Below are 27,902 nucleotides of genomic sequence, written 5' to 3' on the forward strand. Positions count from 1 at the left end.
GGCTCTTTCATGCCGAGCTGCTCCTGGCTGGCCCCAGCACCAACTGCTTACCTGTCGCTGTCAAAGTCACCACTGCCCTCCACAACTTCTCCTCCGCATCCTTCCAGGGTGCAGCCGGCTACACCGCCGATGTCTCTCAGTCGTCTGCGCGGAAGAGCCCTGCAAATACACCTGCACCTACTCTGCAGTAACACGATGGGTGGCATCAGTGGTGGGTCCTCATAGTGATACCCAGGAGCGGGCATTATTGGACACAACGGACAGGATTCGCGGAGACATGGCAGTGGTGGTGTCAATATAATGTGTGCTGTTTGTTGCTCTGAAATTCAATATAGGTAACACCCAGGACAAAACCTCAGACACCCTTGTGCACCCCCTTCATGCTCACGACACGTTTGCCTTACGCTGCCTACTGCACATATGTGATGCATGCCCTGTGGCTGCAGCACAGGTGGTGGCAGGTTGAGTGAGGCTGGCCGTGAGGGAGATGCACGAGAGGGTGAGTATGGGATGGAGCAATGAGATTGTATGAGGATTGGGTTGCGTGTTAGTGGCAGGATGAGTACTGGCGAGGTGAGTAGGTGGAGGTAAGATGAGGATGGGGTTTGAGTGGGTATGAAGGGTGATGTGACAGAGTAGTGTTGGCGGTGCCGAAGGAGATGTGGGGTGGGGGCAGTGTTGTGGCAGACGGAGTGTAGGGGAAAGACTTTGTGTTCTCACTGTGGCTGACCTACTGCGGTCATTGCAGCGCCTCCTGCACTGTATGCAGGTGGGCGATATGTTGGTGGCGCAGGTGACCCCCTCTGCCACCTCGAGCCAGGCCTTCTTGGTGGCAGAGGCAGGCCGCTTCCTCCCGCCCGCCGGGTGGAAGATCTGTGTCCTCCCCCTCCTCCCCACCCCATCTGATGATACCTGGGGTGAGGCATCATTAAACTGGGAGCAGCCTTCCCCCTGGGCTGCTCCATGCTGCAATTTGTTCCATTTTCTTGCAGCATCTGTCAGTGGAGGACTGCCCCTTTAACTAGAGAGCCTCCAGCTGACAGATCGTACTGCGCATGCGCAGCCTGCCCGACGCGCAGACCAGCAGCGTGGACCCCGGAGAAGCAGGTAATTGATTCCTATTAGTGTGTTGCCTGCTACGATCGCGCGGGCAACCCACTAATTTCGCCGAGCGTGTTGACCACGCTCCCGGAGGACCACCCGCTGGGAACCCGCAGGCCTGCTAAATTCGAGCCCATAGTCTTAAATTACCACACTTCAGTCAAGTAAGTCATCTTTTAATAAATAACAAAGTTAACCAGAAAAGGAATACTGTGAATTTTGTGAGGCAGTGTTGTCAGCCTCTTGCATGGAGCCTTGCAAACTTTACAGTTTTCTATTTCCTGGCAAATATTTTGATTTATTTATTAAATGATTACTATGTGCAAATGGATTTTTTTTCCTTTGCATCCAATGCCTGGAATAAGTAGTAGGATATAAAGGGGAAAAAAATCAGCCTGGGTTTCAGTTCTTGCTCACAATCCAGTATCTCCTGCTAGAAAATATGTGTCTGGGTAACTGATGTTGACAGTATTGGATTTGGCTGTGATGCCCATAATAGATAAGTAGCCTGCCAGTGGTAGTTGTCTAGGCTCACATGCATGTCAGCCTTGGCTCAGTGGTAGCACACTTATCTCTGAGTCAGAAGGTCGTGAGTTGAAGCTCCACTGCAGAGACTTGAGCACATAATCTAGACTGACACTTAAGTACAGGACTGAAGGAGTTCAGTGTTGCTGGAGGTGCCATCATTTGGATGAGATGTTAAACTGAGGTCCCATCTGCTCCTTCAGGTGGATTTAAAAGATCCAATGGTACTATTTGAAGAAGAGCAGGGGAGGTCTCCAGATGTCCTGGCCAACATTTCCCTCAGCCAACATCACTAAAACAGATTATCTGATCATTATCTCATTGATGTTTGTGGGACCTTCCTATGTGCAAGTTGGCTGCCACACTGCCTTGCATTACTATACTTCAAAATACTTAATTGGATGCAAAGCACTTTGGGACATCTTGAAGTCATGAAAGACGCTATATAAATTAAAGTTCATTGTTTCTACATGAAGAATTGCCCTTTAAATGACTGCTTGATGGTTTCTCTCTCTACCCCCAGAGGCAAAATAGTCACCCTCATAAATTAATCTTCCATGCCCCTGCCCAAGTATTTTTCACACTTGTCTAAAAAGATCTTTAGGTAGAATGACTATTTTATGTTGGGAACTGGCTTGGACTGAGTCTTTGAACGTCCTTGCATTTAACTCCCTGAATAGCCAGTAGATTTTCATTCATTTGTTTTTGTGGGATTTGAAAGAACAGTGTATTAAACCATTGCAACATCTCATCCACTCAGTATTTTCTACCAGTTGACATAAATGAACAATAGAACATGAACAAGAGTTCATCACTGTGCAGTTAGTATGAGACATTGTGCTTCGAAGATGGCATTTGAAATTCATTCCACCTCCCACCCCCCAAAAAATGGAATCATGATGTATAGAATTAGAGGTCCTTTTGGTTTCTGTTCTTGTTGGTCCCTACTCTCTACCAGCTTAGAAAAATTAGTAAATATTGACAGTGGTTTGAGTACACCATATATACTTATCAGGTGAGAAATATATGCCAATGTTTAGGAGTTAGTGAGCAAATATAAAATTTAAGGATTTTAAGGATAGTGAATAGTTTAATGCAAAAAGTACTCTTCCAGGTAACCTTTATATCGCCTTTTAGCACTGTACTTGCTGTCTATGCTTGCAATGATGTGGTGGGACTTGCTCCATTATACTCTGGGTGCAGGTTGATGACTGTGCTCCTAAATTATACTTCTAATGCAACGACTAAACATAGGTTTCCACTGAAGTTATGGTAGGAAATTGGAAGAACCCCAAGGAGATTCTCCCCCCATGTTTCCAAGTAACAACTGCTAGGGGTAATTTGCTGACTTTGTGCTCTCGCTAATAGTGTACATAATTTTCCAACCATTAAGTTATGTGATTGTAAAACCATGCATTGCAAGTAGTGCCTGAACGTCCGATAAGTGCTGCCACCGGGAGAGGCTCCCTACCAAGCGCACAGTCACAAAGTAACCTCTACTGACTTATAATGGCAGTGTAACCTCTATTTTGAGATGCATGTTTAAAATCAAGTGAAAACAAGAGAAACTGTGGACAAAAATGTATTTGTTATTACATTGAAATGTGTAGTGCTAAAAGGATTGTTTCTAATCTTCCTCCTTAGCAAGTTTCCTTTTGTTTTAAAGCAAGCATATGATCATTATGCAAAGTACTTGTCCACCTGAAAGTGGACTCTTTGCAATGTTGGTCTCTTCTTCCACTTTCCATAATGCCAGTATCCTTCTCCACTACAGTACATTGAATCAAATTTTCATACGAACATGCAAATTAAGAACAGGCATAGGCCATTCGGCCCCTCAAGCCTGCTCTGCCATTTGATAAGATCATGGCTGATCTGCTTGTGACTTCAACCCTATTTTCCCGTCTCCACTGTTTCCTGCCTCCATTGCTCTCTGGGGAAGGGAGTTCCACAGACTCACGACCCTCTGAGAGAAAAAAATTCTCCTCATCTCTGTCTTAAATGGGAGACCCCTTATTTTTAAACTGTGTCCCCTAGTTCTAGTCTCTCTCACAAGGGGAAACATCCTCTCAGCATCTACCCCTTCAAATCCCCTCAGGATCTTATATGTTTCAATAAGACCACCTCTCATTCTTCTAAACTCCAATGTATACAGGCCCAACTTGTCCAACCTTTCCTCATAAGATAACCCCCTCATCCCAGGAATCAGTCGAGTGAACCTTCTCTGAACCACTTCTAAAGCAATTATGTCCTTTCTTAAATAAGGAGACCAAAACTGCACACAATGTTCTCGATGTGGTCTCACCAATGCCCAGTACAACTGTAGCAAAACATCTCTACTTTTATATTCCATTTCCCTTGTAATAAATGACAACATTCCATTTGCCTTCCTAATCACTTGCTGTACCTGCATACTAACCTTTTGTGATTCATGCACTATGACCCCCAGATCCCTCTGTACCTCAGAGTTCTGCAACCTCTCTCCGTTTAAATAATATACTGCTTTTCTGTTCCTTCTGCCAAATTGGACAAGTGGACAAGTTCACAATTTCCCAAATTATGCTCCATCTGCCAAATTTTTGCTCATTCACTTAGCCTATTTATATCCCTTTGCGGGTTCCTTATGTACTCTTCACAACTTACTTTCCTACCTATCTTTGTGTCAACAGCAAATTTAGCAACCATACATTCGGTCCCTTCATCCAAGTCATTGATATAGATTGTAAATAGTTGAGGCCCCAGCACTGATCCCTGTGGCACTCCATTCGTTACATCTTGCCAACCTGAAAATGACCCATTTATGCCTACTCTCTGTTTCCTGTTAGCATGGATAAAGGATTGGTTAGCTAATATGTTACCTCCTACACCTTGAGCTCTTATTTTGTGTAGTAGCCTTTGATGTGGCAACTTGTCAAATGCCTTCTGGAAATCCGAGTACACCACATCCACAGGATCCCCTTTATCCACGTTGCTTGTTACTTCCTTAAAGAACTCTAATAAATTAGTCAAACACGATTTCCCTTTCACAAAGACGTGTTGGTTCTGCCTGATTACATTGAGATTTTCTAAATGCCCTGCTATAACCTCTTTAATAATGGGTTCTAGCATTTTCCCTATGATAGATGTTAAGCTAACTGGCCTGTAGTTTCCTGCTTTTTGTCTCCCTCCTTTGTTGAATAGAGAGTTACAGTCACTATTTTCCAAACTGATGGGGCCCTTCCAGAATCTAGGGAATTTTGGAAAATTAATACCAATGCATCTACTATCTCTGCAGCCACTTCTTTTAAGACCCTAGGATGAATTCCGTCAGGACCTGGGGACTTGTCAGCTTTTAGTTCTAATAATTTCTTCAGAATCCGTTCCCTGGTGATTGTAAATGTTTTAAGTTCCTCCCTCCCTTTCACCTCTTGATTCACAATTATTTCTGGCATGTTATTTGTATCCTCTACAGTGAAGACGGATGCAAAATATCTGTTCAATTCATCCACCATTTCCTTGTTCTCCATTATTAATTCCCCAGACTCACTCTCTAGAGGACCAACGCTCACTTTACTTACTCCTTTCCTTTTTAAATACCTGTAGAAACTCTCACTATCTATTTTTATATTTCTAGCTAGCTTTCTCTTGTACTCTAAATTCTTCCTCCTTATTATTCTTTTAGTCATTTTTGCTGGTTTTTTATATTCTGTCCAATCTTCTGACCTGCCACCTAATCTTCGTGGAATTCTATGCTTTTTTTTTCAATTTGATACTATCTTTAACTTCCTTAGTTAGCCACGGATGGTACATCCTTCCCCTAGAGTCTTTCTTTCTCACTGGAATGTATCTTTGCTGAGTGTTATGAAATATCTCATTAAATGTATGTACTGCATCTCCATCTCTACTGACCCATCCCTTAACCTAATTTCCCAGTTCACTTTAGCCAGCTCTGTCTTCATGCCCTCATTAATGCCCTTATCTCTTCTCTCCCTCAAACTGAATGTGAAATTCAATCATATTGTGATCTCTGCTACCTAGAGGCTTCTTTACAATGAGGTCATTAATTAATCCTGCCTCAGTACACATTTCCAGATCTAGAATAGCCTGCTTTCTGGTTGGCTCTAGAACGTGCTGCTCTAAGAAACTGTCCCGAAAGCACTCTATGAACTCAGCTTCCAGGCTACCTTTGCCAATCAGATTCTTCCGATCTATATGTAGATTAAAATCACCCATGATTAGCGCTGTTCCTTTCTCACAAGCCCCCATTCTTTCTTCCTGTATACCCTGTTCCACAATATGGTTACTGTTAGGGGGCCTATAAACTACTCCCACAAGTGACTTCTTGCCTTTACTATTCCCTATCTCTACCCAAACTGATTCTACATCTTGGTCTTTAGAACTAAGGTCATTTCGCTCTATTATACTCATGTCACCCTTAATTAACAGAGCTACCCCTCCACCTTTTCCTAGCTTCCTATCCTTCTGAAATGTCAAGTACCTTGAATATTTAGGTTCCAGCCTTTGTCATCTTGCAGCCATGTCTCTGTAATGGCTATCAGATCGTACATGTTTATTTCTATTTGAGCTGTCAATTCATCCATTTTGTTACGAATGCTACATGTATTCGGATACATAGCCTTTAGTGCTGTCTTTTTACTATTTTTGCAACGTTTCCACGTTAGAGGGAGTGTGGGATCCAATAGGGGAGCCTCCCCTGAGTGTGGAAAATATGAATCTCCTGCAGTTTTGAGGGTACTTCTGTCATCTGAGGATAGGATGCAACAGCTATTGAAATAGGGAATTATATGTGTTTGTCAGTGATGTCTCCATTGTGAACACGAGCGAGCAGAGAAGAGAGCTTCCTTGTAAGATGTGGAATATTAGTTGCGAGTTGTGGAATACAGAGAGAAAAATAACAGTCAACCATGAATTTGGCATCACAGAGAAGATGGCTTCTGATTGACACAAGATAAATGACATCAAAGAAGATTCTGAGGGTGAAACATGCTTATCATGAACTGTCATTTCCCATGCTGGAGGCCACTCTAATTGAGTGAGTAGTCCAATATAGGCACAACACAGCTACAAAATAGCTACAAAACAGACTGCTATTAAACGGGGCATGTTGACTGGCAAGGAAGGTGAAATTTAAGTACAGAAGTGCTACTTCCATTGTTTCTGCAAGCTGGTGTACTCTATTAAGGACTGACACTTGGCAGTGGGACGAGCTAAAATAGATCAGAAAGGGCTGAAAGTCCTGAAGATGAAATTGGACAGCTTCTACAAGTTCTTCATAAAGCTGTACAGGGACCATCAATACAAATAGTTGTAAATCGGGAATACAGATAAAACTGCAATGACTCCCAAACAGCTGCACAGTGAATCTAATGGTACCAACACACTGGTGGTAAAAGAAGGCAAGACACGAAAATATACACCTCATGGTACTGTCAGACACAGTGAATAACATGTAGCTAAAGCTGACTGATATTTTTAAGCGCAAGACACTATTGAAGAATACTAGGTATTGTGCACAGTTCTGGTTTCCGTATTACAGAAAGTGCAAAAAAGATTTACAAGGATGATACCAGAACTAAGAGGGTAGAACTATCAGGAATGACTGAACAGGCTGGGGCTCTTTTCTCTAGAAAAGATTAGACTGAGAGGTGACCTGATAGAGGTCTTTAAAATTATGAAGTAATTATGCTGTAAACTTCTATGTAATTCTATAAGTAATTTGGAGTTCACCACAGCAAAGAGGCTGGAAGAATGAAGAAGACGGTAAAGACTGGTTGCAGGTGAGGAATATGCAACCAGCAACATTCCGACATAAGTTAGTGTGGGGATATGTTTTGAGTGCACATCAATGATAATGTGAAGTGATTGGTCAAAGATGTGTGCCTGTTAGGTGGTTTCACATAACTGCATGCTTGCTTGGATAGACCATTCAAAAATTACATCAAGAAGATGTTGACAGATTGTGAGATGAATAGGGAATCTAATTGCTTTTCAGGTCACAACTACTTCTGAGAGCTATGGGCCCTTTTACATTTTGCTTAATAGGCTAATGTTATAATTGTAACCTTATTTATTAGTTTGCTTTATTCTCTGAAGAATAAATTGAATCCAAAGTCATTTTCCAACTGGAATTCTCTCCCTAAATCCCTCTACCGCTCTCTCCTCCTTTTAAGACGCTCATTAAAACCCTCCGTTACCTGTCCTAATATCTCCTTATGTGGCTCAGTGTCAAATTTTGTTTGATAACGCTCCTGTGAAGCGCCTTGGGAAGTTTTACTATTGGCTTTATAACTAGTGGCTATTAGGTGGGGTATGCCTATTGTGGGTTTTTGAATAGGTCCTTTTGGAAATATTTCCTGCTAGTTTCATGCATAACTATTTTAATCTGTTGATTTGGTCACTGGATTGTCATGTTGGAGATAACTTTGAGAGGTGCACCCCTATTTTCTTCAAACCTCTGGTAAGTATGACTTGAGTACGATGCCTTGTTGGTGTCCTGCATTCCAGATCTGAACTACAAAGGGTCCTGGGATATATTTATGAGCATGCTCCCAGTTCTTCAGTTCTTCTGAGGCCATCAGGATGGGATGGAAATTTTGTGGGTCCAACAAAACTCCATAAATACATTATGGTAAAGATACAGGTCTAGTATGAAAGAGTGAAGGATTGCATTTTTTTTCTGTATTGAAGAAATGCAGACAAAATTCAGTAAACTGCTATATTATCTGGATACTGCGCACCTGTTTTTAAGAAATCTGTTCCATGGTTCATAGGCTAACCATGTATTTATTCTACCATTTTCTAGAAGGTTCTTAGAGGGTAAGTTACATTTAGCTTACATACTAGTAAGCTAAATATAGTACAGGGTTTTCTGTAAATATACCAAGACCTCAGAATTTGGTATATTACTAGATATTGTGTATGTAAGGTCACACTTTTTAGTTTGTAGGGTGCGAGGGGTTGCTTAAGGGAGTGTTGTTTGATACTGAACATAAAAAAAATATTTGAGCAAAACCCAAACATATAACCATGAATAGATTGGATGTGCTATCAGTACCTTAACCAAGAGTGTCAACATAATGAAGCTGAACACCAGCTACTTCCGTAGAAGAAAGAAAAGTGGGACTCGTTCTCTGCTGATATGACTCAATGCTCGTTCTTAAAATGTGGCACTGATAATGCCATTGACTGCTTATAGGATGATATTGTGTACCAAGATGATACGAAACAGACAGCAAAGATGATAATGCCTGCATGAAAAATGGCAGTTATATGACAGCTTCAACAATCAAGACCTATAAAGTTTTCAACGTTTAACCCTGTATTGCTTGCGTATTAATGTTGACTGGTACTGTTGACCTTCCTCATATATATGGGTTATAGCTTTGGAGGGGGAAAAGGAAGAGTCTGATTCTAGAGTGGTAAAGGGTTGTCTTATATGCGAGTATGTATGGTAGACTAACCTATAGTTTCTTAATTGCAGTATTACCCAAAACTTCTTAACATCTACTCAATTAATTCTGAAACTCATGCACTTTAGTCCTTACTAGTCATTATACAGTATGCTTGTATAATAAATAGTGGCATATATGATTACATTTTGTATAATTAATAATGGATGATGATTTCTTTTTTTAAGCCTGTGAGCCCTTGGTAGTTTTCTATATTAGTGCATTATAATTTATAGTTGTTTCATATCAATTAAGGATTTGTGATTCAGTGCTTACTTTTAATCTATGGTTTGGTCTTATTCTCTTATAAATGCAATACAAGAAAATTTCAGCAACACTTTCTATCTTAATTCTGCAGCGATACTATGGCAAATCCCTTCCTTTTGGCAAGAAATCGTATGATAAATCAAACATTGGGTATTTGACAGTGGAACAAGCCGTAGCAGATTATGCGGTTCTTGTTACAAAACTGAAAACTGATCTTGAAGCTGAAAAGTGTCCAGTGGTTGCATTTGGTGGCAGGTAAATATATATAAGGAGAATATATTTAATTGAAATTAAAAGTTTAGCTGCTCTTAGAATAAGCAAAATGTTAATTTCTCTTTAGGTTATTGTGGTTACATTTTCAAAATTCCTATTAATTTGCTGTGGTGCTTTTGACTTTTATTTTTAATGTGACCCAGCACCCACACATCCACATTGATAAACTGATTCATTATATAAAAAAGCACTTGTGGTACTTTGATATACCATAAAAGACTAGCCGTACTTTAATGCCGATAAAATTTGCAATGTAAAATGTATAGCAATATCTGAGGATCTTGCATGTGTTGTAGGATTTCCACAGTGCAACTGACAATGTTCTGTTTTAAAACTGTAGCCACTGGTTTCTAATGCTACATTTTTACTGCTCCTTTGACACCAGTGGCATTTTCAAGAGGTTGCCTCATATTTTGACATTATACTTGCTACCTGTGTGACACTCACCTTGACTTTTTAAAACAAATTGAAATTAAGGTGACTTCGTGGACTGTTATCTATATTTGAAATATTCCTGTGCAGCACTTCAAAGAGATGCTGAAGCAACCATTTTGGACTGTTCAGGCTGAGTGCTGCTCTACATTCCAGCCAGATTTTCCAAAATCATTACTGTTGCATGCTGCACAATTTCAGAATGGGCATACAGCAGGACGATGAACAGTCCCATGGGTTACACAAAGAAAGGGAGAGTTACATGGAGGGGGTTGATAAACAAGTAGGGAGATTGAGGCAGAACTATGTGATTGAAAATTCCTTCCAGTATTGGGCACACCATGCCACTGATCAACTGTGCTTGTCATATTGTTTTCCCTGAACATATTGTGCATTCCCTCTAATCAAGCTGGACTCCTATCTTGCAGCGCTTCCCAACACATTGGGCTCGATTTTCGCACCCGCAATCGGGTGCGTTGGTGGCGGGGGGGCTGCGAAAATCGGGGATTCCCGGTGTGGGGCGGGAGCCCGGCTCCAACCCGCTCCATTTTCGGGTTCCCTACTGACGCGCTGACATGCGCACGCAGCCCCCGCATGTGGGACTCCCGCCGGCAATTAAAGCCGGCGGGGTGCCACTTAAAGTAATTGAACAGGTACTTTGGGTCGTTTACAGACTTGATTGACCTGTTATTTTAGCAGGGATGGGATTTTGCATCCGACTGGGGCTGTTTCCCGTAATGGGGGAAACACTCCCAGTTCAAATGGACGTGTTGCAGCCATCAGCCTGTGGCAGCTGCAAAGGTTCATTTGACAGGTGTGGGGGGAGACCCTCACTCATTGCAGAAGGCCACTCTGTCACTTTGGACAAAGTTTGGCCTCCACCACCCTCCTCCTAACAACAAAATTCACCAACTTGCACACTTACCCCGGTGTCCAGACACATGTACCTACCTTGCGGACCCCCTCAGATGTACATCTTCTGGATGGGGGCCGCCGTAGCTGCAGTCATGACCCCCTCAGAGGGCGAACAGCATCACCAGCCACGCCGCCCACATCTGACACGTGGAGCTCCACAACACAGTGCTGTGACACATCCACCTGCACAGCAGGAGGGAGGGCAACCGCAGAGAGAGATGCGTCACAGAGGGCACAACCCTCGCCACAGGGTCCACAGACCGAGGCTCAGCTTCCTGGACCTCTCTGAGCAGCAGTGCACACGGAGGCTCAGAGTCACTCGACATGTAGTCGTGGGCATCTGCAGCCTCCTTCATGCCGAGCTGCTCCCGGCTGGCCCGAGCACCATGTTCTGACCTGTCGCTGTCAAAGTCACCACTGCCCTCAACAACTTCTCCTCCGCATCCTTCCAGGGTGCCACCGGGGACATCGCCGACGTCTCTCAGTCATCTGCACAAAAGAGCCCTGCAAATACACCTACACCCACTTTGCAGTGACACAATGGTTGGCATCAGTTGTGGGTCTTCATTGTGATCCTCACGAAAGGGCATTATTGCACAAACCAGACAAGATTCGCAAAGACGTGGCAGTAGTGGTGCCATTATAATATGTAATGTAAGTTGATCAGAAATTAAATATAAGTAAAAACCATGACAAACCCTCAAACACCCTTGTGCATCCCCTTCATGCTCACGACACGTTTGCCTTACACTTCCTACTGCACATATGTGATGCATGCCCTGTGGCTGCAGCACAGGTAGTGGCAGGTTGAGTGAGGCTGACTGTGAAAGAGATGCATGAGAGGGTGAGTATGAGATAGAGCCATGAGATTGTATGAGGATTGGGTTGAGTGGTAGTGGTGGGATGAGTACTGGCGAGGTGAGTAAGTGCAGGTAAGATGAGGATGAGGTTTGAGTGGGTGTGAGGGTGATGTGACAGAGTAGTGTTGGCAGTGCAGAGGAGATGTGGGGTGGGGGCGGTGATGTGGCAGACGGAGTGAAGGGGAATGAGTAAGTGTACTCACTATGGCTGACCTACTTAGGTCATTGCAGCGCCTCCTGCACTATATGTTGGTGGTGCAGGTGACCTCTGCCACCTCGAGCCAGGCCTTCTTGGTGGCAGAGGCAGGCCGCTTCCTCCCGCCCGCCGGGGTGAAGATCTCTGTCTTCCCCCTCCTCCTCACCCCATCCAATAAGAGCTGGAGTGAGGCATCATTAAACCTGCGAGCAGCCTTCCCCCTGGGCTGTAATTTTTCCTATTTCTTACAGCATCAGTCAGTGGAGGACTGCCCCTTTAAATAGAGCTCCTCCGGCTGACAGACCTTACTACGCATGCGCAGTGCGCCTGCCACTCAACTTAGTAGCCGGGAACCCGGAAGAACAGGTAAGTGGATCCAATCAGCCTGCGATTGTGCGCGAAGCAGACTGATTTCACCGGGCGCGCTACCCACGCGCCCAATCTACCCCCCGCCGCCATGGTAATATCGGGTCCATTATCTTTCTATGGCCTAACCCAACAAACACTGTCCATACAAAGGAGAAATAAAAGGATCAGTATTTATTTTCTTCTAATTAAAATGATCATGATCTTTATGCCTAAACCCATGGCTCCCCTTGGTGACCTTGTAGGATACGCTTGTCTTACTAGGTTAACTCTAAGCTGTGTGAGTACTTGTTGATGGGAGGAACAGCTGTAGTAGCAGGTTTCTTTTATATGCTGCGGCCTTGTTGGGGTTGTTACGTTCTTGATCCTCTGGGATCAGGGACATAAATTTTTGCGAGTGTCTGCCTGTTCCCTGGTACATCATCAATCTTTTAAGGGTTTTGGCTGGAGTGAGAGGATATGCAGGCACTCTTGAGAGGAAGCTGCCTCGTCAGACCTATCTGCCATGTGACTGCCCAGCACTCAACATAAGAGCAGCCTATAGGGTGTCTGTGCTGCAGGTAAAGCCTGCTGTCACTACTCTATCCAAATATTCATCCAATGTTTCAAATCCAGTAATTGGGTGGCTAAGGTTTCAATTGGCTTAAGTCATAGTATTCAGAAGAAAAGGCTGCTGTTCCTCTTGTTCGCCTGATCTTGCGGCTACCTTGCAGATTTCTGTGAAGTCACTTGCTCCATGGTACTCTGTCTTTCCATAAATCCTTCACACAGGTCTGCATTAATGTGAAAGGTGCACTGCTGCACACACTTCGGCTTCAGCAGGCTGCTCGTGATGGATTGAAAGGATGTAGAAAATGCCTTCTGCTCCTGCATCAACTGTCTGTGGACAGGCTGAGTAAGATACCAATCCCTACCTATAGAGCACATATATGTTGTGGACTCATGGCCTGGCCACATCTTTTCTTTTCCACTCCTATCATTTGTCCCTTCTTATTTGTGAGTTGTGAATCATTCATAACATTCTCCGGAGTGTTTGTATCTGTGCTGGTGCTAAGGGCAGGTCAAGTGCTGATGTAACCTGTTGTAAAGTGCGTGGGTCCATGGTGACACTTTCTCTGGCCTCCTTATCTTAGAAGAGAAAAGGAGTAATATTTACAATGTGTTCCCCACACAGTGGCTTCAACTAGAGGTAAGATCATAGGACATTTTGTGGATCATGCAGCTGCTTTGCAGATGTACCCTCTGCTATGATGATTTAGCTTGTGATTTTCAAATAAAACAGTTGGACTATAGAATCATAGAAGTTACAACATGGAAACAGGCCCTTCGGCCCAACATGTCCATGTCGCCCAGTTTATACCACTAAGCTAGTCCCAATTGCCTGCACTTGGCCCATATCCCTCTATACCCATCTTACCCATGTAACTGTCCAAATGCTTTTTAAAAGACAAAATTGTACCCGCCTCTACTACTGCCTCTGGCAGCTCGTTCCAGACACTCACCACCCTTTGAGTGAAAAAATTGCCCCTCTGGACCCTTTTGTATCTCTCCCCTCTCACCTTAAATCTATGCCCCCTCGTTATAGACTCCCCTACCTTTGGGAAAAGATTTTGACTATCTACCTTATCTATGCCCCTCATTATTTTATAGACTTCTATAAGATCACCCCTTAACCTCCTACTCTCCAGGGAAAAAAGTCCCAGTCTATCTAACCTCTCCCTATAAGTCAAACCATCAAGTCCCGGTAGCATCCTAGTAAATCTTCTCTGCACTCTTTCTAGTTTAATAATATCCTTTCTATAATAGGGTGACCAGAACTGTACACAGTATTCCAAGTGTGGCCTTACTAATGTCTTGTACAACTTCAACAAGACATCCCAACTCCTGTATTCATTGTTCTGACCAATGAAACCAAGCATGCCGAATGCCTTCTTCACCACCCTATCCACCTGTGACTCCACTTTCAAGGAGCTATGAACCTGTACTCCTAGATCTCTTTGTTCTATAACTCTCCCCAACGCCCTACCATTAACGGATTCGATCTACCAAAATGCATCACCTCACATTTATCTAAATTAAACTCCATCTGCCATTCATCGGCCCACTGGCCCAATTTATCAAGATCCCGTTGCAATCCAAGATAACCTTCTTCACTGTCCACAATGCCACCAATCTTGGTGTCATCTGCAAACTTACTAACCATGCCTCCTAAATTCTCATCCAAATCATTAATATAAATAACAAATAACAGCGGACCCAGCACCGATCCCTGAGGCACACCGCTGGTCACAGGCCTCCAGTTTGAAAAACAACCCTCTACAACCACCCTCTGTCTTCTGTCGTCAAGCCAATTTTGTATCCAATTGGCTACCTCACCTTGGATCCCGTGAGATTTAACCTTATGTAACAACCTACCATGAGGTACCTTGTCAAAGGCTTTGCTGAAGTCCATGTAGCCCACATCTACTGCACAGCCCTCATCTATCTTCTTGGTTACCCCTTCAAAAAACTCAATCAAATTCGTGAGACAAGATTTTCCTCTCACAAAACCATGCTGACTGTTCCTAATCAGCCTCTCCAAATGCCTGTAGATCCTGTCTCTCAGAATACCCTCTAACAACTTACCCTCTACAGATGTCAGGCTCACCGGTCTGTAGTTCCCAGGCTTTTCCCTGCCGCCCTTCTTAAACAAAGGCACAACATTTGCTACCCTCCAATCTTCAGGCACCTCACCTGTAGCTGTCGATTCAAATATCTCTGCTAGGGGACCCGCAATTTCCTCCCTAACCTCCCATAACGTCCTGGGATACATTTCATCAGGTCCCGGAGATTTATCTACCTTGATGCGCGTTAAGACTTCCAGCACCTCCCTCTCTGTAATATGTACACTCCTCAAGACATCACTATTTATTTCCCCAAGTTCCCTAACATCCATGCCTTTCTCAACCGTAAATACCGATGTGAAATATTCATTCAGGATCTCACCCATCTCTTGTGGTTCCGCACATAGATGACCTTGTTGATCCTTAAGAGGCCCTACTCTCTCCCTAGTTACTCTTTTGCCCTTTATGTATTTGTATAACCTGGTGTTGTAAGATTCCTTTCATTTGTCAACCCCAGTCCATCACCGGCATCTCTACATCATGATGATTTAGGACGCGAGTCAGTATATGAAGGATCATAATAAATGGAAGGTATTTTCTGGGTGGTGGCACCATATCTCCAGACTTGCCATCAACAGATTCCTGGCCAGAAAACGTCTTCCTTATTAGCTGCTGGGTACAGCAGACCTGTGATGCTGCATTCACTTCAATGGGTGCTCTTCAGCAGCAAACCAGATAACCCTTCTTAATTGCATTTCCTGCAGTAACACCACCAATGACCTGTTACTGAAGGAACAAGTCTTTGGCATTACTGTCGTCCAGAAAGGTAGCGAGGATAAGTTATGAGAAATGTGAAAATTCACACTTGTGCAGAAGGTGACGTTGTTCTGAGTTGGAGATTAAGCATCTGGTCTGTGGTAAAGCTGACTTGGAAGTTTTATCTGTTGCTTACTAAGTGCAAAAAATTGAACTGTTTTACTCTGCAGCATTGATATCTTCCACCTCAATGAAAACAAAAAAGTCAGCAGTATTCAAAAAAATGCAGTTCTGATATTCTGTGTTCTAATTATTCTCTTTCCCAGTTATGGAGGAATGTTAAGTGCCTACATGAGAATAAAGTATCCTAATATTGTGGAGGGTGCTCTAGCATCAAGTGCACCCGTGATTTCCACAGCTAATATTGGAGATGGTCGGCAGTTCTTTCATGATGTAACTAAAGTGAGTATGTGTGTGTGTGTGTGCGTGTGTATGTATGGCATCCATTTCTTTTTGCTCTATCATGGCAATCATTGAGCAGTTTTCTTTTTGAGAGGCTATTCCTAGTTGCTCCAGAAAATTAGCCGGTCTGAAAACCCCATTGTGTCTCAATACCCTGTTGAGGACTGTCGATCCCTGCATTTTAAAAAAAATTTCATATCAACGATAGAACTAGTTTTTGTTGTGACATTTTTTAGGTTTTTCACAGATATGATAAAGAACAGGGCTATTAAAGAATTGGTAGCATTGCAGCTCAGCAGAGCCCTCTGCTGGGCACTCTGTTTATCAGTTCAGAGTAGCAAGAAACAAGTTTACACCAGATTGCCTTTTTCAGAGTTCATGATTTTTAAGGACCTTTCAAAGTGAGTTTTTATTGCTGATTTAAAAACCCGGGATTTTTGGGGTATTTCTTAGTATTTTTTTAATTGAGAAAATCAAGGGAAAAGTAGAGCCCAAAAACAGAACAAAGTTGGAGTAAATTAGTAAAAATCAGTTTTTATTTCGTGCATCACTAAATCTCAAGATAACAAGCAAGGAACTAACAAGACACAGTTAAGCTAAATGACAGTGTACAATTATTTACACAGTTCACAGCTTCCACGTTCATGGCCCTCAATGGCAGTTCCAAAAGTAACCTGAGTTTCCATGATCACAATACTGTCGAGCTATTTTAGCAGTAAAATAAATTGATAGTATTTGTGAATAGAATGTGTTCTACAGTCCGTTGACTTCTAAAATGTATGCTTAAAGTAGCACATCACACCATAGTATCATGAGCAATTTCTTTACACGGAGAGTGGTGAGAATGTGAAACTCACTACCACATGGAGTGGTTGAAGCAGATAGCATCGACCAATTTAAGGGGAGGCTTGATGCATAGGGGTCGGTGCTGGGACCACTGCTTTTCTTGATATGTTTAATGACTTTGACTTGGGAGTACAGAGCACAATTTCAAAATTTGCAGACGACACAAAACTTGGAAGGGTAATGAACACTGAGGAGGATAGTGATAGACTTCAAGAGGATATAGACATGGTGGCATGGGCGGACACATGGCAGATGAAGTTTAACGTGGAAAAATGCGAGGTGATGCATTTCGGTAGGAAAAATGAGGAGAGGCAATATAAATTAGAGGGCACAATTCTAAATGGGGTAGAGATACAGAGGGTTCTGGGGATATATGTGCACAAATCATTGAAGGTGGCAGGGCAGGTTGAGAAAGCGGTTAGAAAAGCATACGTCGTCCTGGGCTTTATAAATAGAGGCATAGTGTACAAAAGCAAGGATGTCTTGATGAACCTTTGTAAAACACTGCTTCGGCTACAACTGGAGTATTGTGTTCAGTTCTGGGCACTGCACTTTAGGAAAGATGTGAAGACCTTAGAGAGGGTGCAAAGGAGATTTACAAGAATTATTCCAGGGATGAGGGACTTAAATTTTGTGGATAGACTGGAGAAGCTGGGATTGTTCTCCTTGGAACAGAGAAGGTTGAGAGGAGATTTGATAGAGGTATTCAAAATCATGAAGGGTCTAGACAGAGAGAAACTGTTCCCATTGGCAGAAGGGTCAAGAACCAGAGGGCATAGATTTAAGGTGGTTGGCAAAAGAACCAAAGGTGACATGAGGAAAAACTTTTACACAGCGAGTGGGGATCTAGTTGGGATCTGGAATGCACTGCCCGAGGGAGTGGTGGAGGGAGATTCAATCATGGCCTTCAAAAGAGAACTGGATAAGTACTTGAAACAAAAAAATGTGCAGGGCTACGGGGGTAGGGCAGAGCACTGGGACTAGCTGGATCGCTCGTGCATAGAGCGGGGTGGACTCGATGGACCGAATGGCCTCAGTCCGTGCTGTAACCTTTCTATGATTTTATGATTCTATACAGGAGAGGGAATAGCAGGCTATGGGGGCAGGGTGAGAAGAGGTTATTAGAATGGGAGGAGACTCGTGTGGAGTATAAACACCAGCATAGACTAGTTGTCCCGTTTCTGTGCTCTTTAGTGATAAAGTACAGATAGTTTTGTAGTCTGACTAAGATATGCGATAGTTGAAAAAGTTTAATTTTGCAGTAGGTGCAAAGCACAGCATGTTGCGATCATTGTATGCAGTGAATCAGTTTGTTGTTAATCTTGCTGTAGTCACTGTCAAGGGTCTTTAACGTCCATCCTGACATTATGGATCCAATTTACATGCATATCTGGACTTAATTTTTGATAAGAAAGCAATGGGAATTTGGTGGGCGGTTTTCTCAAATTTGAGAGGAAATCAGTTTTTGGTAATTCGTTGCTCAAAAAAAGAACTCCTAGTGACAAGTTAAGATGTAGAGCGCAGAGAATAGTACAAGGCCCAGACAGACCCAAAGTAAAGGGATAATAAGAAAAAAAATCACTATTTAAATTTCAGTACATAACATATTTTTCTTTTTTAATTTTTAACTTTCATCCATTTTGATTCCACAATCCACTAAATTTATGAAATATCACATTTCAGTTTTTGGTGAATCGAGAGGTTAATCTTTATTATAAGGCATCTGTGGGTTTAAATAATGTACAACTCCAACCTTCCATTCTATCAGTCTTTATTATATTGCCAATTTGTGAATTGTAGCCCAATATTTAGTGTATTTGGTTAGCTCCCAAACACAGCCTTCCAAGGAACGTCCACTGTAATATACGAATGGAATTGCTGATCTCATTAGATGATCCTTATTTTCTTAGGATTTTAAGATTGATTCCTTGTGCTTTGTATTATAATCTAAAAGAAGTACATTTAGTATAATAGCATAAATTTTTTTTCCAGAATTTTTAGTACTAGAAAGATTCTACTTGAATATTTCAATGGAGTGTATATTCTTTTCAGTATAGTGTCCGTTTGATTCAGTCGTAGTACTCTTGCCTCTGAGTAAGAATGCTGCGAGTTCAAGTCGCACTCCAGAACTTCAGCACCTAACCCAGGCTGACTCTTTTGGATGAGACATTAAACTGATGTCCCATCTGCCTCCTGCGGAAAGCAAAAGATCCAATGACACTACTTGAATAAGAGTGGGGAGTTCCCCCGGTGTCCTGGCCAACGTTCATCCCTCAACCATCACCATCAGACAGATTAACTAGTCAATTATCTAATTATGGTTCTTGGGATCTTATTGTGTGCAAATTGGTTGCTGCGTTTGCCTACAAAATAACTGTAACTACACTTCAAAATGAATCCATTGGCTGTGAATTGCTTTGGGATGTGAAAGGTGCTTTACAAATGCAATATTTTACTTTAACTGTATGGCTGACTGAATTTTTGAATCGCTGTAATTCACTGGCATGTATTATAATTTTAAAAAAATTATCTTTGATCAGGATTTTGAACGTAATTCACCTCACTGTGTTTCGACAATCCAGAATGCTTTTCGGGAGCTTGAATCTTTGGCACAGCAGCAAGGTAGGCGGTTCCTGTCATATTCAGAAGAATTTCATATGCTTCTGTGTTACAAGACATGTACATAATTTCAAGCATTTTATTTTTATTCAGCTTTTATTACTGAATATCACAAGAAATGCGCAATCATTGTTGTAATTATTGGAGCATTTACAAATAAGGAAAATATCTCATCAAGTAGATTTCGTGTGATTTGTGCCATAAAATGCTGGATGCAAGGGATACCTTTGTCCCTGGTGCTATAGTGGCAGAAGGAAGGATTTAATTTGTTTAAATCCAGAAAGTCTATGCAAGATTGATCAGTAACTTTAGTGCCAAATTCAAACTTTTGAAAATAATGTTCTAAGTTTTACAGCAGTTTGGAGGCTGCCAGCAATGCTAACCTCTGAGGCCTGCAGAAGTCAGGCAGACCTTTTGGCAGAAGGGGGAGCTCACCAAGATTATGCAAATGACCCCAGACTAGAAAATTGGCCTGGGTCAGGGGTGCATCTTTATCGCAGGTAGATTTTGTTTTTATTCATTCATGGGATGTGGGTGTCGCTGGCAAGGCCATTACCCATCGCTAATTGCCCTTGAGAAGATGGTGCCTTCTTGAACCGCTGCCGTCCGTGTGGTGTAGGTTCTTCCACAGTGCTATTAGATAGGGAGTTCCAGGATTTTGACCCAGGGACGATGAAGGAACGGCGATATATTTCCAAGTCAGGATGATGTGTGAATTGGAGGGGAATGTGCAGGTGGTGGTGTTCCCATGCGCCTGCTGCCTCTGTCCTTCCAGGTGGTAGAGATCGCGGGTTTGCGAGGTGCTGTCGAAGAAGCCTTGGTGAATTGATGCATTGCATCTTGTAGATAGTACACACTGCAGCCACGATGCACGTTGGTGGACGGAGTGAATGTTTAAGGTGGTGGATGTGGTGCCAATCAAGCAGGCTGCTTTGCCCTGGATGTTGTCGAGCATCTTGAGTGTTGTTGGAGCTGCCCTCATCCAGGCAAGTGGAGAGTATTCCATCATACCCCTGACTTGTGCCTTGTAGATGGTAGAAAAACTTTGGAGAGTTAGGAGGTGAGTCACTCGCTGCAAAATACCCAGCTTCTGATCTGATCTTGTAGCCACAGTATTTATGTGGCTGGTCCAGTTTAGTTTCTGGTCAGTGGTGACCCCCAGGATGTGGATGGTGGGGGATTCGGCGATGGTGGGGGATTCGAAAATGGTAATGCCGTTGAATGTCAAGGGCAGGTGGTTAGACTCTCTCTTATTGGAGATGGTCATTGCCTGGCACTTGTGTGGCGCGAATGTTACTTGACACTTATCAGCCCAAGCCTGGGTGTTGTCCAGAAGAATTTCATACACTTCTGTGTTACAAGACATGTACATAATTTCAAGCATTTTATTTTTATTCAACTTTTATTACTGAATATCACAAGAAATGAACAATCATTGTTATAATTATTGGAGCATTTACAAATAAGGAAAATATCTCATCAAGTGGATGTTGCTACATGTGGACACGGACTGCTTCATTATCTGAGTAGTTGCGAATGGAACTGAACATTATGCAATCATCAGCAAACATCCCCACTTCTGACCTTATGATGGAGGGAAGGACATTGATGAAGCAGCTGAAGATGGTTGGGCCTTGGACAATGCCCTGAGGAACTCCTGCAGCAATATCCCGGGGCTGAGATGATTGGCATCCAACAACCACTACCATCTTCCTTTGTGCTAGGTATGACTCCAGCCACTGGAGAATTTCCACCGATCCCCATTGACTTCAATTTTACTAGGTCTCCTTGATGCCACATTCAGTCAAATGCTGCCTTGATATCAAGCGCAATCACTTTCACCTCACCTCTGGAATTCAGCTCTTCTTGTCCATGTTTGGACTAAGGCTCTAATGAGGTCAGGAGCCAAGTGGTCCTGGCAGAACTCAAACTGAGCATCAGTGAGCAGGTTATTGATGAGTAAGTGCCGCTTGATAGCACTGTCAATGACACCTTCCATCACTTTAGACTTCAAAAGGATATAGACAGGCTGGTGGCATGGGCGGACACGTGGCAGATGAAATTTAATGCAGAAAAATGCGAAGTGATACATTTTGGTAGGAAGAACGAGGAGCGGCAATATAAACTAGAGGGCACAACCCTAAAAGGGATACAGGAACAGAGAGATCTGGGGGGATATGTGCACAAATGGTTGAAGGTGGCAGGGCAGGTTGAGAAAGCGGTTAAAAAAGCATAAGGGATCCTGGGCTTTATAAATAGAGGCATAGAGTACAAAAGTATGGAAGTTATGATGAACCTTTATAAAACACTGGTTCGGCAACAACTAGAGTATTGTGTCCAGTTCTGGGCACCATACTTTAAGAAAGATGTAAAGGCCTTAGAGAGGGTGCAGTAGAGATTTACTAGAATGATTCCAGGGATGAAGGACTTTAGTTAAATGGAGGGGACTAGCTGGATTGCTCTTGCATAGAGCTGGCGCAGACTCGATGGGCCGAATGGCCTTCTTCCATGCTGTAACGTTTCTATGATTCTTTGCTGATGAGTGAGAGTAGACTGATGGGGAGGGGGGGGTGGTAATTGGTTGGATTGGATTTGTCCTGCTTTTTGTGAACAGGACATACCTGGGCAATTTTCCACTTTGTCGGGTAGATGCCAGTGTTGCAGCTGTACTGGAACAGCTTGGCGAGAGGCGTAGCTAGTTCTGGAGCACAAGTCTTCAGCACTACAGCCGGGATGTTGTCGGGGCCCAGAGCCTTTGCTGTATCCAGTGCATTCAGCCGTTTCTTGATATCACGTGGAATGAATCAAATTGGCTGAAGACTGGCCTCTCTGATGGTGGGGATCTCGGGAGGAGGCCGAGATGGATCATCTACTCGGCACTTCTGGCTGAAGATGGTTGCAAACACTTCAGCCTTGTCTTTTGCACTCATGCTGGGCTCTGCCATCGTTGAGGATGGGGACGTTTACAGAGCCTCCTCCTCCCGTTAGTTGTTTAATTGTCCACCACCATTCACGACTGGATGTGGCAGGACTGCAGAGCTTTGATCTGATTCGTTGGTTGTGAGATCGCTTAGCTCTGTCTATAGCTATGCTCGAGATGCACCCAATTCCTCTAAGGGGAAAGTCTGGGCTAATCTCTGCAGTAGCAGATTAATATTACAATTAAGTTTGTTTTAGAACTAACTTGACTTTTTTTTGGGGTGAGGGGGAGAAGAGAAAGAGTGAACAAACTTTGAATTTGCATTAGACTAGGAAATTAAATAAAGTTGCTCTTAACCTGTCAGCGATTCTATTCCATGCCATCAATGAGTGCAAGAAATTTACTGTGCCACCGTTATGTTTCTACATTGATGTTTATGAGTAGTTTCTTGTATAGCACTCGCTGCCCATCTCTTACTTGAAAATCTGAGCCATAGGCTTGTCTGACACTTAATTCTCCTGTATGGGATCAAGATGCTAGGCCCTGCTCAGCATATCGTTGAGGTAGTAGGATAAGCTATAAAGAAATCAACCATAGAATTTAATTTCCGTCCCTATAAATCTGTATTTTACAGCTTGGAGCAAGATCAGCAATAAATTGTCTCTGTGTAAGTCAGTGAAATCCAGGAAAGAAGTTGATCACCTCTATGGATGGGCACGAAATGCATTTATTTATTTAGCAATGTTCAACTACCCATACAAGACTGAAGCAGCATTAAATTTCCCTGCAAACCCAGTGGATGTAAGTATTCTAGTTTTCCTGGACAATGAAAAATGTATCTCACTCAACATTTTAAAAAAAATTACACTAAGTGAATTGGTTTAGATATGATGTGGAGATGCCGGTGATGGACTGGGGTTGACAATTGTAAACAATTTTACAACACCAAGTTATAGTCCAACAAATTTATTTTTAATTCCACAAGCTTTCGGAGGCTTCCTCCTTCGTCAGGTGAAGGAGGAAGCCTCCGAAAGCTTGTGGAATTAAAAATAAATTTGTTGGACTATAACTTGGTGTTGTAAAATGGTTTAGATATGTGTTGTTTATCAGCTTGTTGCCGCTTATGAGATGAGTTTTGTCATTTTTATGATTGATTTATATTTAAGCACTGCAATATATTTTCACTGAGGTTAACTTTCTAATTAAAACATTTTCAATGTGAAAAAACTTAAATTCCCAGATTTATCTATTTTTAAAAGAAAATCATTTATAGATGTGTACACGTATTAATGTATTAATTTCCTAAGGTTGCCTGTGGTTATATTCTGAAGAACAGTGATCATATTGATGGCTTACTAGATATATTAGGTAAGTGTGATACTTTAAAATATATACAGAAATTGAGATCGGGACAGAGAATAAAGTGGAAGAAGTATAGGCATATAGATATTCCCATTGACTCAATTATAAGTGTACGTTATGACAGAGTTAGTGCATGGATTGGGAGAAAAAGAAGTCAAAATATCCAGATTACCATAGTAATCATACAATAACATTTTTAGTAATCTTACTTGCTCCCAGGTAAAAGGTTCTGTACATGTGCCCCGGTTCTGTGTTGCCAGACTACTTGTCTGACATCAGTCCTGGATGAGTGGCAATTTCCTCCAATTAAACATTAGGAAGATGAAACCATTGTATTCGGCCTTCGTCACGAAATCCATTCCTCCGCCTCCAATTGCTTCCTCCTCCCTGGCCACCGTCTCAGGCTGAACCTCACAACCTCGGTGACCACGAGCTGAGCTTCCTCTCCATATCCTCTCCATCACAAAGATCGCCCACTTCCACCTCCGTAACATTGCCCGTCTCCACTGCTGTCTCCACTTATCTACTGTTGAAACCCTCATCCATGCTTTTGTTGCCTCCAAACTTGACTATTCCAATGCTCTCCTGGTTGGCCTCCAATGTTCCTCCTTCTATAAACTTAAGCTCATCCAAAACTCTGCTGCTCACCCATTACCCCTGTGCTCACTGACCTATATTAGCTCCTGGTCCACCAACGTCTCAATTTTAAAATTCTCATCCTCGTGATGATCCCTCAATGGCTTCGCCCCTCCCTATCTTTGTAACCTCCTCCAGACCTACAACTCTTCAAGATTTGGTGGTTTTCCTTTATAAAAAAATGTTCACATGTGGACGTAGGGCTTATGAACTCATTTAATGGTAAAAGTAAAACAATAAAGAGCAGAATTATATATAACTCATTTAAAATAAGTCATTGTTTATAAATCAAACTTCTTGTAATAAATCATCAGATTTCAGTGTTTTTTTGAACATTCTTGCTCGCTTTTTCCAACCTATAAAGATTTTTACCTGGGAGAATTACATTTTATCATTGGCACTTGACATTGACTAGGCCAAAATGACAAAAACACTGTATCCCAATCCTTTCCATTGTCGATTCTTTCCCTGCCAGAATTGACGCAAATCTTTATTTCCTGGGATGAACTCAGCAAGGTACTCAACAAACAGTGTACACATGTTATTGGAAGCATTAAACCAATGAAAAATAAACTTGTATTATTTAGACTTTAAAGAGAGTTCGCACTCTCTATATGGGTTTAATGATGTGCTGATCTAGCACAAAAGATGTTACAGATGGCAGATTTTGTAATGTAATTGTTTGTCATTTGCCATTTAGTCCAGTTACTTATGAAAAAAATTATGGTGCTATACTGTCATGTGATCCATTGCCAGACATATTGATTATAGAATTCCAAATTATTCAGGAACTGCATATATACCTTTCCCAGCCACTCTTGCTTTATGTAAATATGTATAGTAGTGTGTGGTTTTTTTGCTTGCCTCATGGTGAAAAATGATCAGCTGTGAGGACCGTAGTAGTTATGTTAATGAAATTTTTTTTAAACAAGAAAAATGTTTTGATTATTACATGATTTTCAGGAAATGTTTGTTGATAAAGTAACTTGTGCATATGTTCAACTTTTCATGAGCACAAACATTCGTTGACAAAAGCTTTTTCTTACATGGTTGTAACTATGTAAATCTTGTAATCCTTACCACATGTAGTTTAATTTTTGATTTTTATCCACATTTGCACATATTGTTGGTATATCCCATTACTAATCAGTTACAAATAGATTGAGGGTGGAACTCCTTTTTGTACCAAGAAGTGGATGTGCACTCTCTTCACTTTTTAATTTGTGTAAAACCTTTCCAGAAAGTTTAACTGTGCAGGCAGCATGATCCATCAGTGGCAGAGGTAGGGCTCCTGCTCTCTCCCACCTTCGGGCATCTGGATCATAGATGAAAACACTATCTTTTTTGGTCATTTGACGGAGAGAACCCCCACCAGTGATGTATAGTTTGGAATTGTGCACAGAGGTGCTAAATTGACAGCAGTCGAAGGGCGATACCTTAAGTGTCGTCCACTGGTCAGCTGCAGGGACGTAATACTCGGTTTCATTTACGTGAAACCACTCACCTGACTGTGGAAGAAATGAATGAATTTCAGTTTTAAAAAAAGTAACATCACAACATTTGTTTATTTTGTAATTAACACTTCCCCTCCCTACACCTTCCTTTCACAGTGTAAAGTGGTAGTTTGTTGAGACACCTATTCCTATGGAATTTTGTATTAGGAAATAGTGGTATGCCAACGTACTTTAGAAGCCCGTGGGTTGAAAATGAGTAGATCATCAATTTTTTATGTACATTCTTGGGCTGGGTTGCATTAGTTCATAGAATAGTTGTTTTATGTGTTTTCTTCTTGGTACCTCTTGAGTCAGCTCAGAGAATTCTTTCTCTGCTTTGAATTAAAATTTACTTCTGAATTTTAAGTCTTTTCTGTAGTCCACAGAGCAAAACTACCTTTGCTTCTGTTCACATCACCAGAATTTGTTACCAATTTAGTAATTTTATTAATTAAGTTGTATTCTGTCCCCATTTCTGCATGTAACCTCCCCAGTTGGCTTAGCTGAGGCAACGAACTAACATTGTAGAAAATTATCATGTCCAACATTTAATGAGTTGGGCACACCTAGTTATCTGCCAGTTTGATAGCTCAATTACTAAGGGTTGACTGTAGAGAACAGAAGTTCTGTAGATTTGATATTTAAGGATGTTGGGAAAACTTGGTATTTACAAATTGTAGTCTAAGGATCCTGATGAGATCTGTTTGGAATTATGTTGGTTAACTGCATTATAATTTATACAGAAGTGTCGTAATTAAGGTAAAACTGTGTGTTCTCAGTAAATCCCTCTTTCAGATACTAAGCGACATGCTAAAGCAATCGTTTGAGAGTTTGTACCCAAAATGTTATATAAACGCAAGTTATTGTTCGCATTGGTGGGGAGGGTCTTGGGGCTGACAGCAATTGAGGAAGGGAGGCAAGGACAGAGAAATAATAAAGACAAAAAAATGACAAGGGATAGTAATATAATAAAAAATAACATAACCACCTTGGTTTAGTTGTACTTTAAATGAGCAACCCGTCGGGGAGAGAGAGAGACATGTAATGGAGGTTTGATGTAAAGAAATATCAGAACACATCCCTAGGCAGGAACAGACTGACTGCTGGTTGTTGATTGGTTGATTGGACCAATCGTCTGATAAAACCAGGTAACCTTCGTTCCCACTTTCCTCTCCCCATGAATTTTCCACTCTCCACTTTTCAAAGTCACCTTCATTTTCATCCTTTTCAGAGAAGCCTGTCAGAACCATAGCATGCGTCATCAGTGAATGGAACTGTTTCTTGATTGGTTCACATTTAGTCATTGGGATATTTGAGTCAATTTGCATGGTGAGCTTAACAGAGAGTGGTTATTTGAGCTGACAACTTTTTTGCCTTTTTGGTGCTTGACGGCTTTGAGGACAATGCCTTTGAGGTGTCATACTTCAGAGGTGTGCTGCTACAGATGCAAATGTTTTAATTATATAGATATTTAACTCACTCTCTGCTCTTCTCAGCTATATTGTGGATCAATCTTGAATGTGCTAGTTTTGTACCACTCTCCCAAGTTGCCAACTAATCTCCATCTAAACACTCTGATGTCATTTAGATGCTGGTCTACGTAAAGTAATATTGTGAAAACAAATGGAGAATATACTGGTCATGTGCTTAACCATTAGCACTTTTAGCATGTGTTGCCTGGATTGGAAAACATAAAGCGAATGAGTGGGTTTCCTTCTGTCATGGTGTAATGTAAGACATGAAATTTATATTACCAAACAATTGTGCTATTGTTGAGAATATTGTCTATCTGATTTACTAAAATAAAAGGAATCTAAGTCTA

The 27,902-nt window shown here is 42.0% G+C and overlaps 1 protein-coding gene across 3 annotated transcripts in view; it reads left to right on the forward strand.

Annotated features, from left to right (window-relative positions):
* The window catches only part of LOC137300502 (mucin-22-like), a 67,984-nt gene that overhangs the window by 20,670 nt on the left and 19,412 nt on the right, over positions 1 to 27,902 (forward strand). For all 3 annotated transcript variants that reach the window (XR_010958115.1, XM_067969593.1, XM_067969592.1), the window contains exons 3-7: positions 9,433 to 9,596; positions 16,069 to 16,204; positions 19,591 to 19,672; positions 23,224 to 23,390; positions 23,897 to 23,957. Coding sequence is in view for 2 of the 3 variants with exons in the window: in XM_067969593.1 (XP_067825694.1) it covers positions 9,433 to 9,596; positions 16,069 to 16,204; positions 19,591 to 19,672; positions 23,224 to 23,390; positions 23,897 to 23,957 (610 nt within the window). In the remaining variant the exon portion in view is untranslated. The remainder of the gene's footprint in view (positions 1 to 9,432; positions 9,597 to 16,068; positions 16,205 to 19,590; positions 19,673 to 23,223; positions 23,391 to 23,896; positions 23,958 to 27,902) is intronic.

The sequence above is a fragment of the Heptranchias perlo genome, chromosome 31, assembly GCF_035084215.1.
Source record: "Heptranchias perlo isolate sHepPer1 chromosome 31, sHepPer1.hap1, whole genome shotgun sequence".
Taxonomy (NCBI): domain Eukaryota; kingdom Metazoa; phylum Chordata; class Chondrichthyes; order Hexanchiformes; family Hexanchidae; genus Heptranchias; species Heptranchias perlo.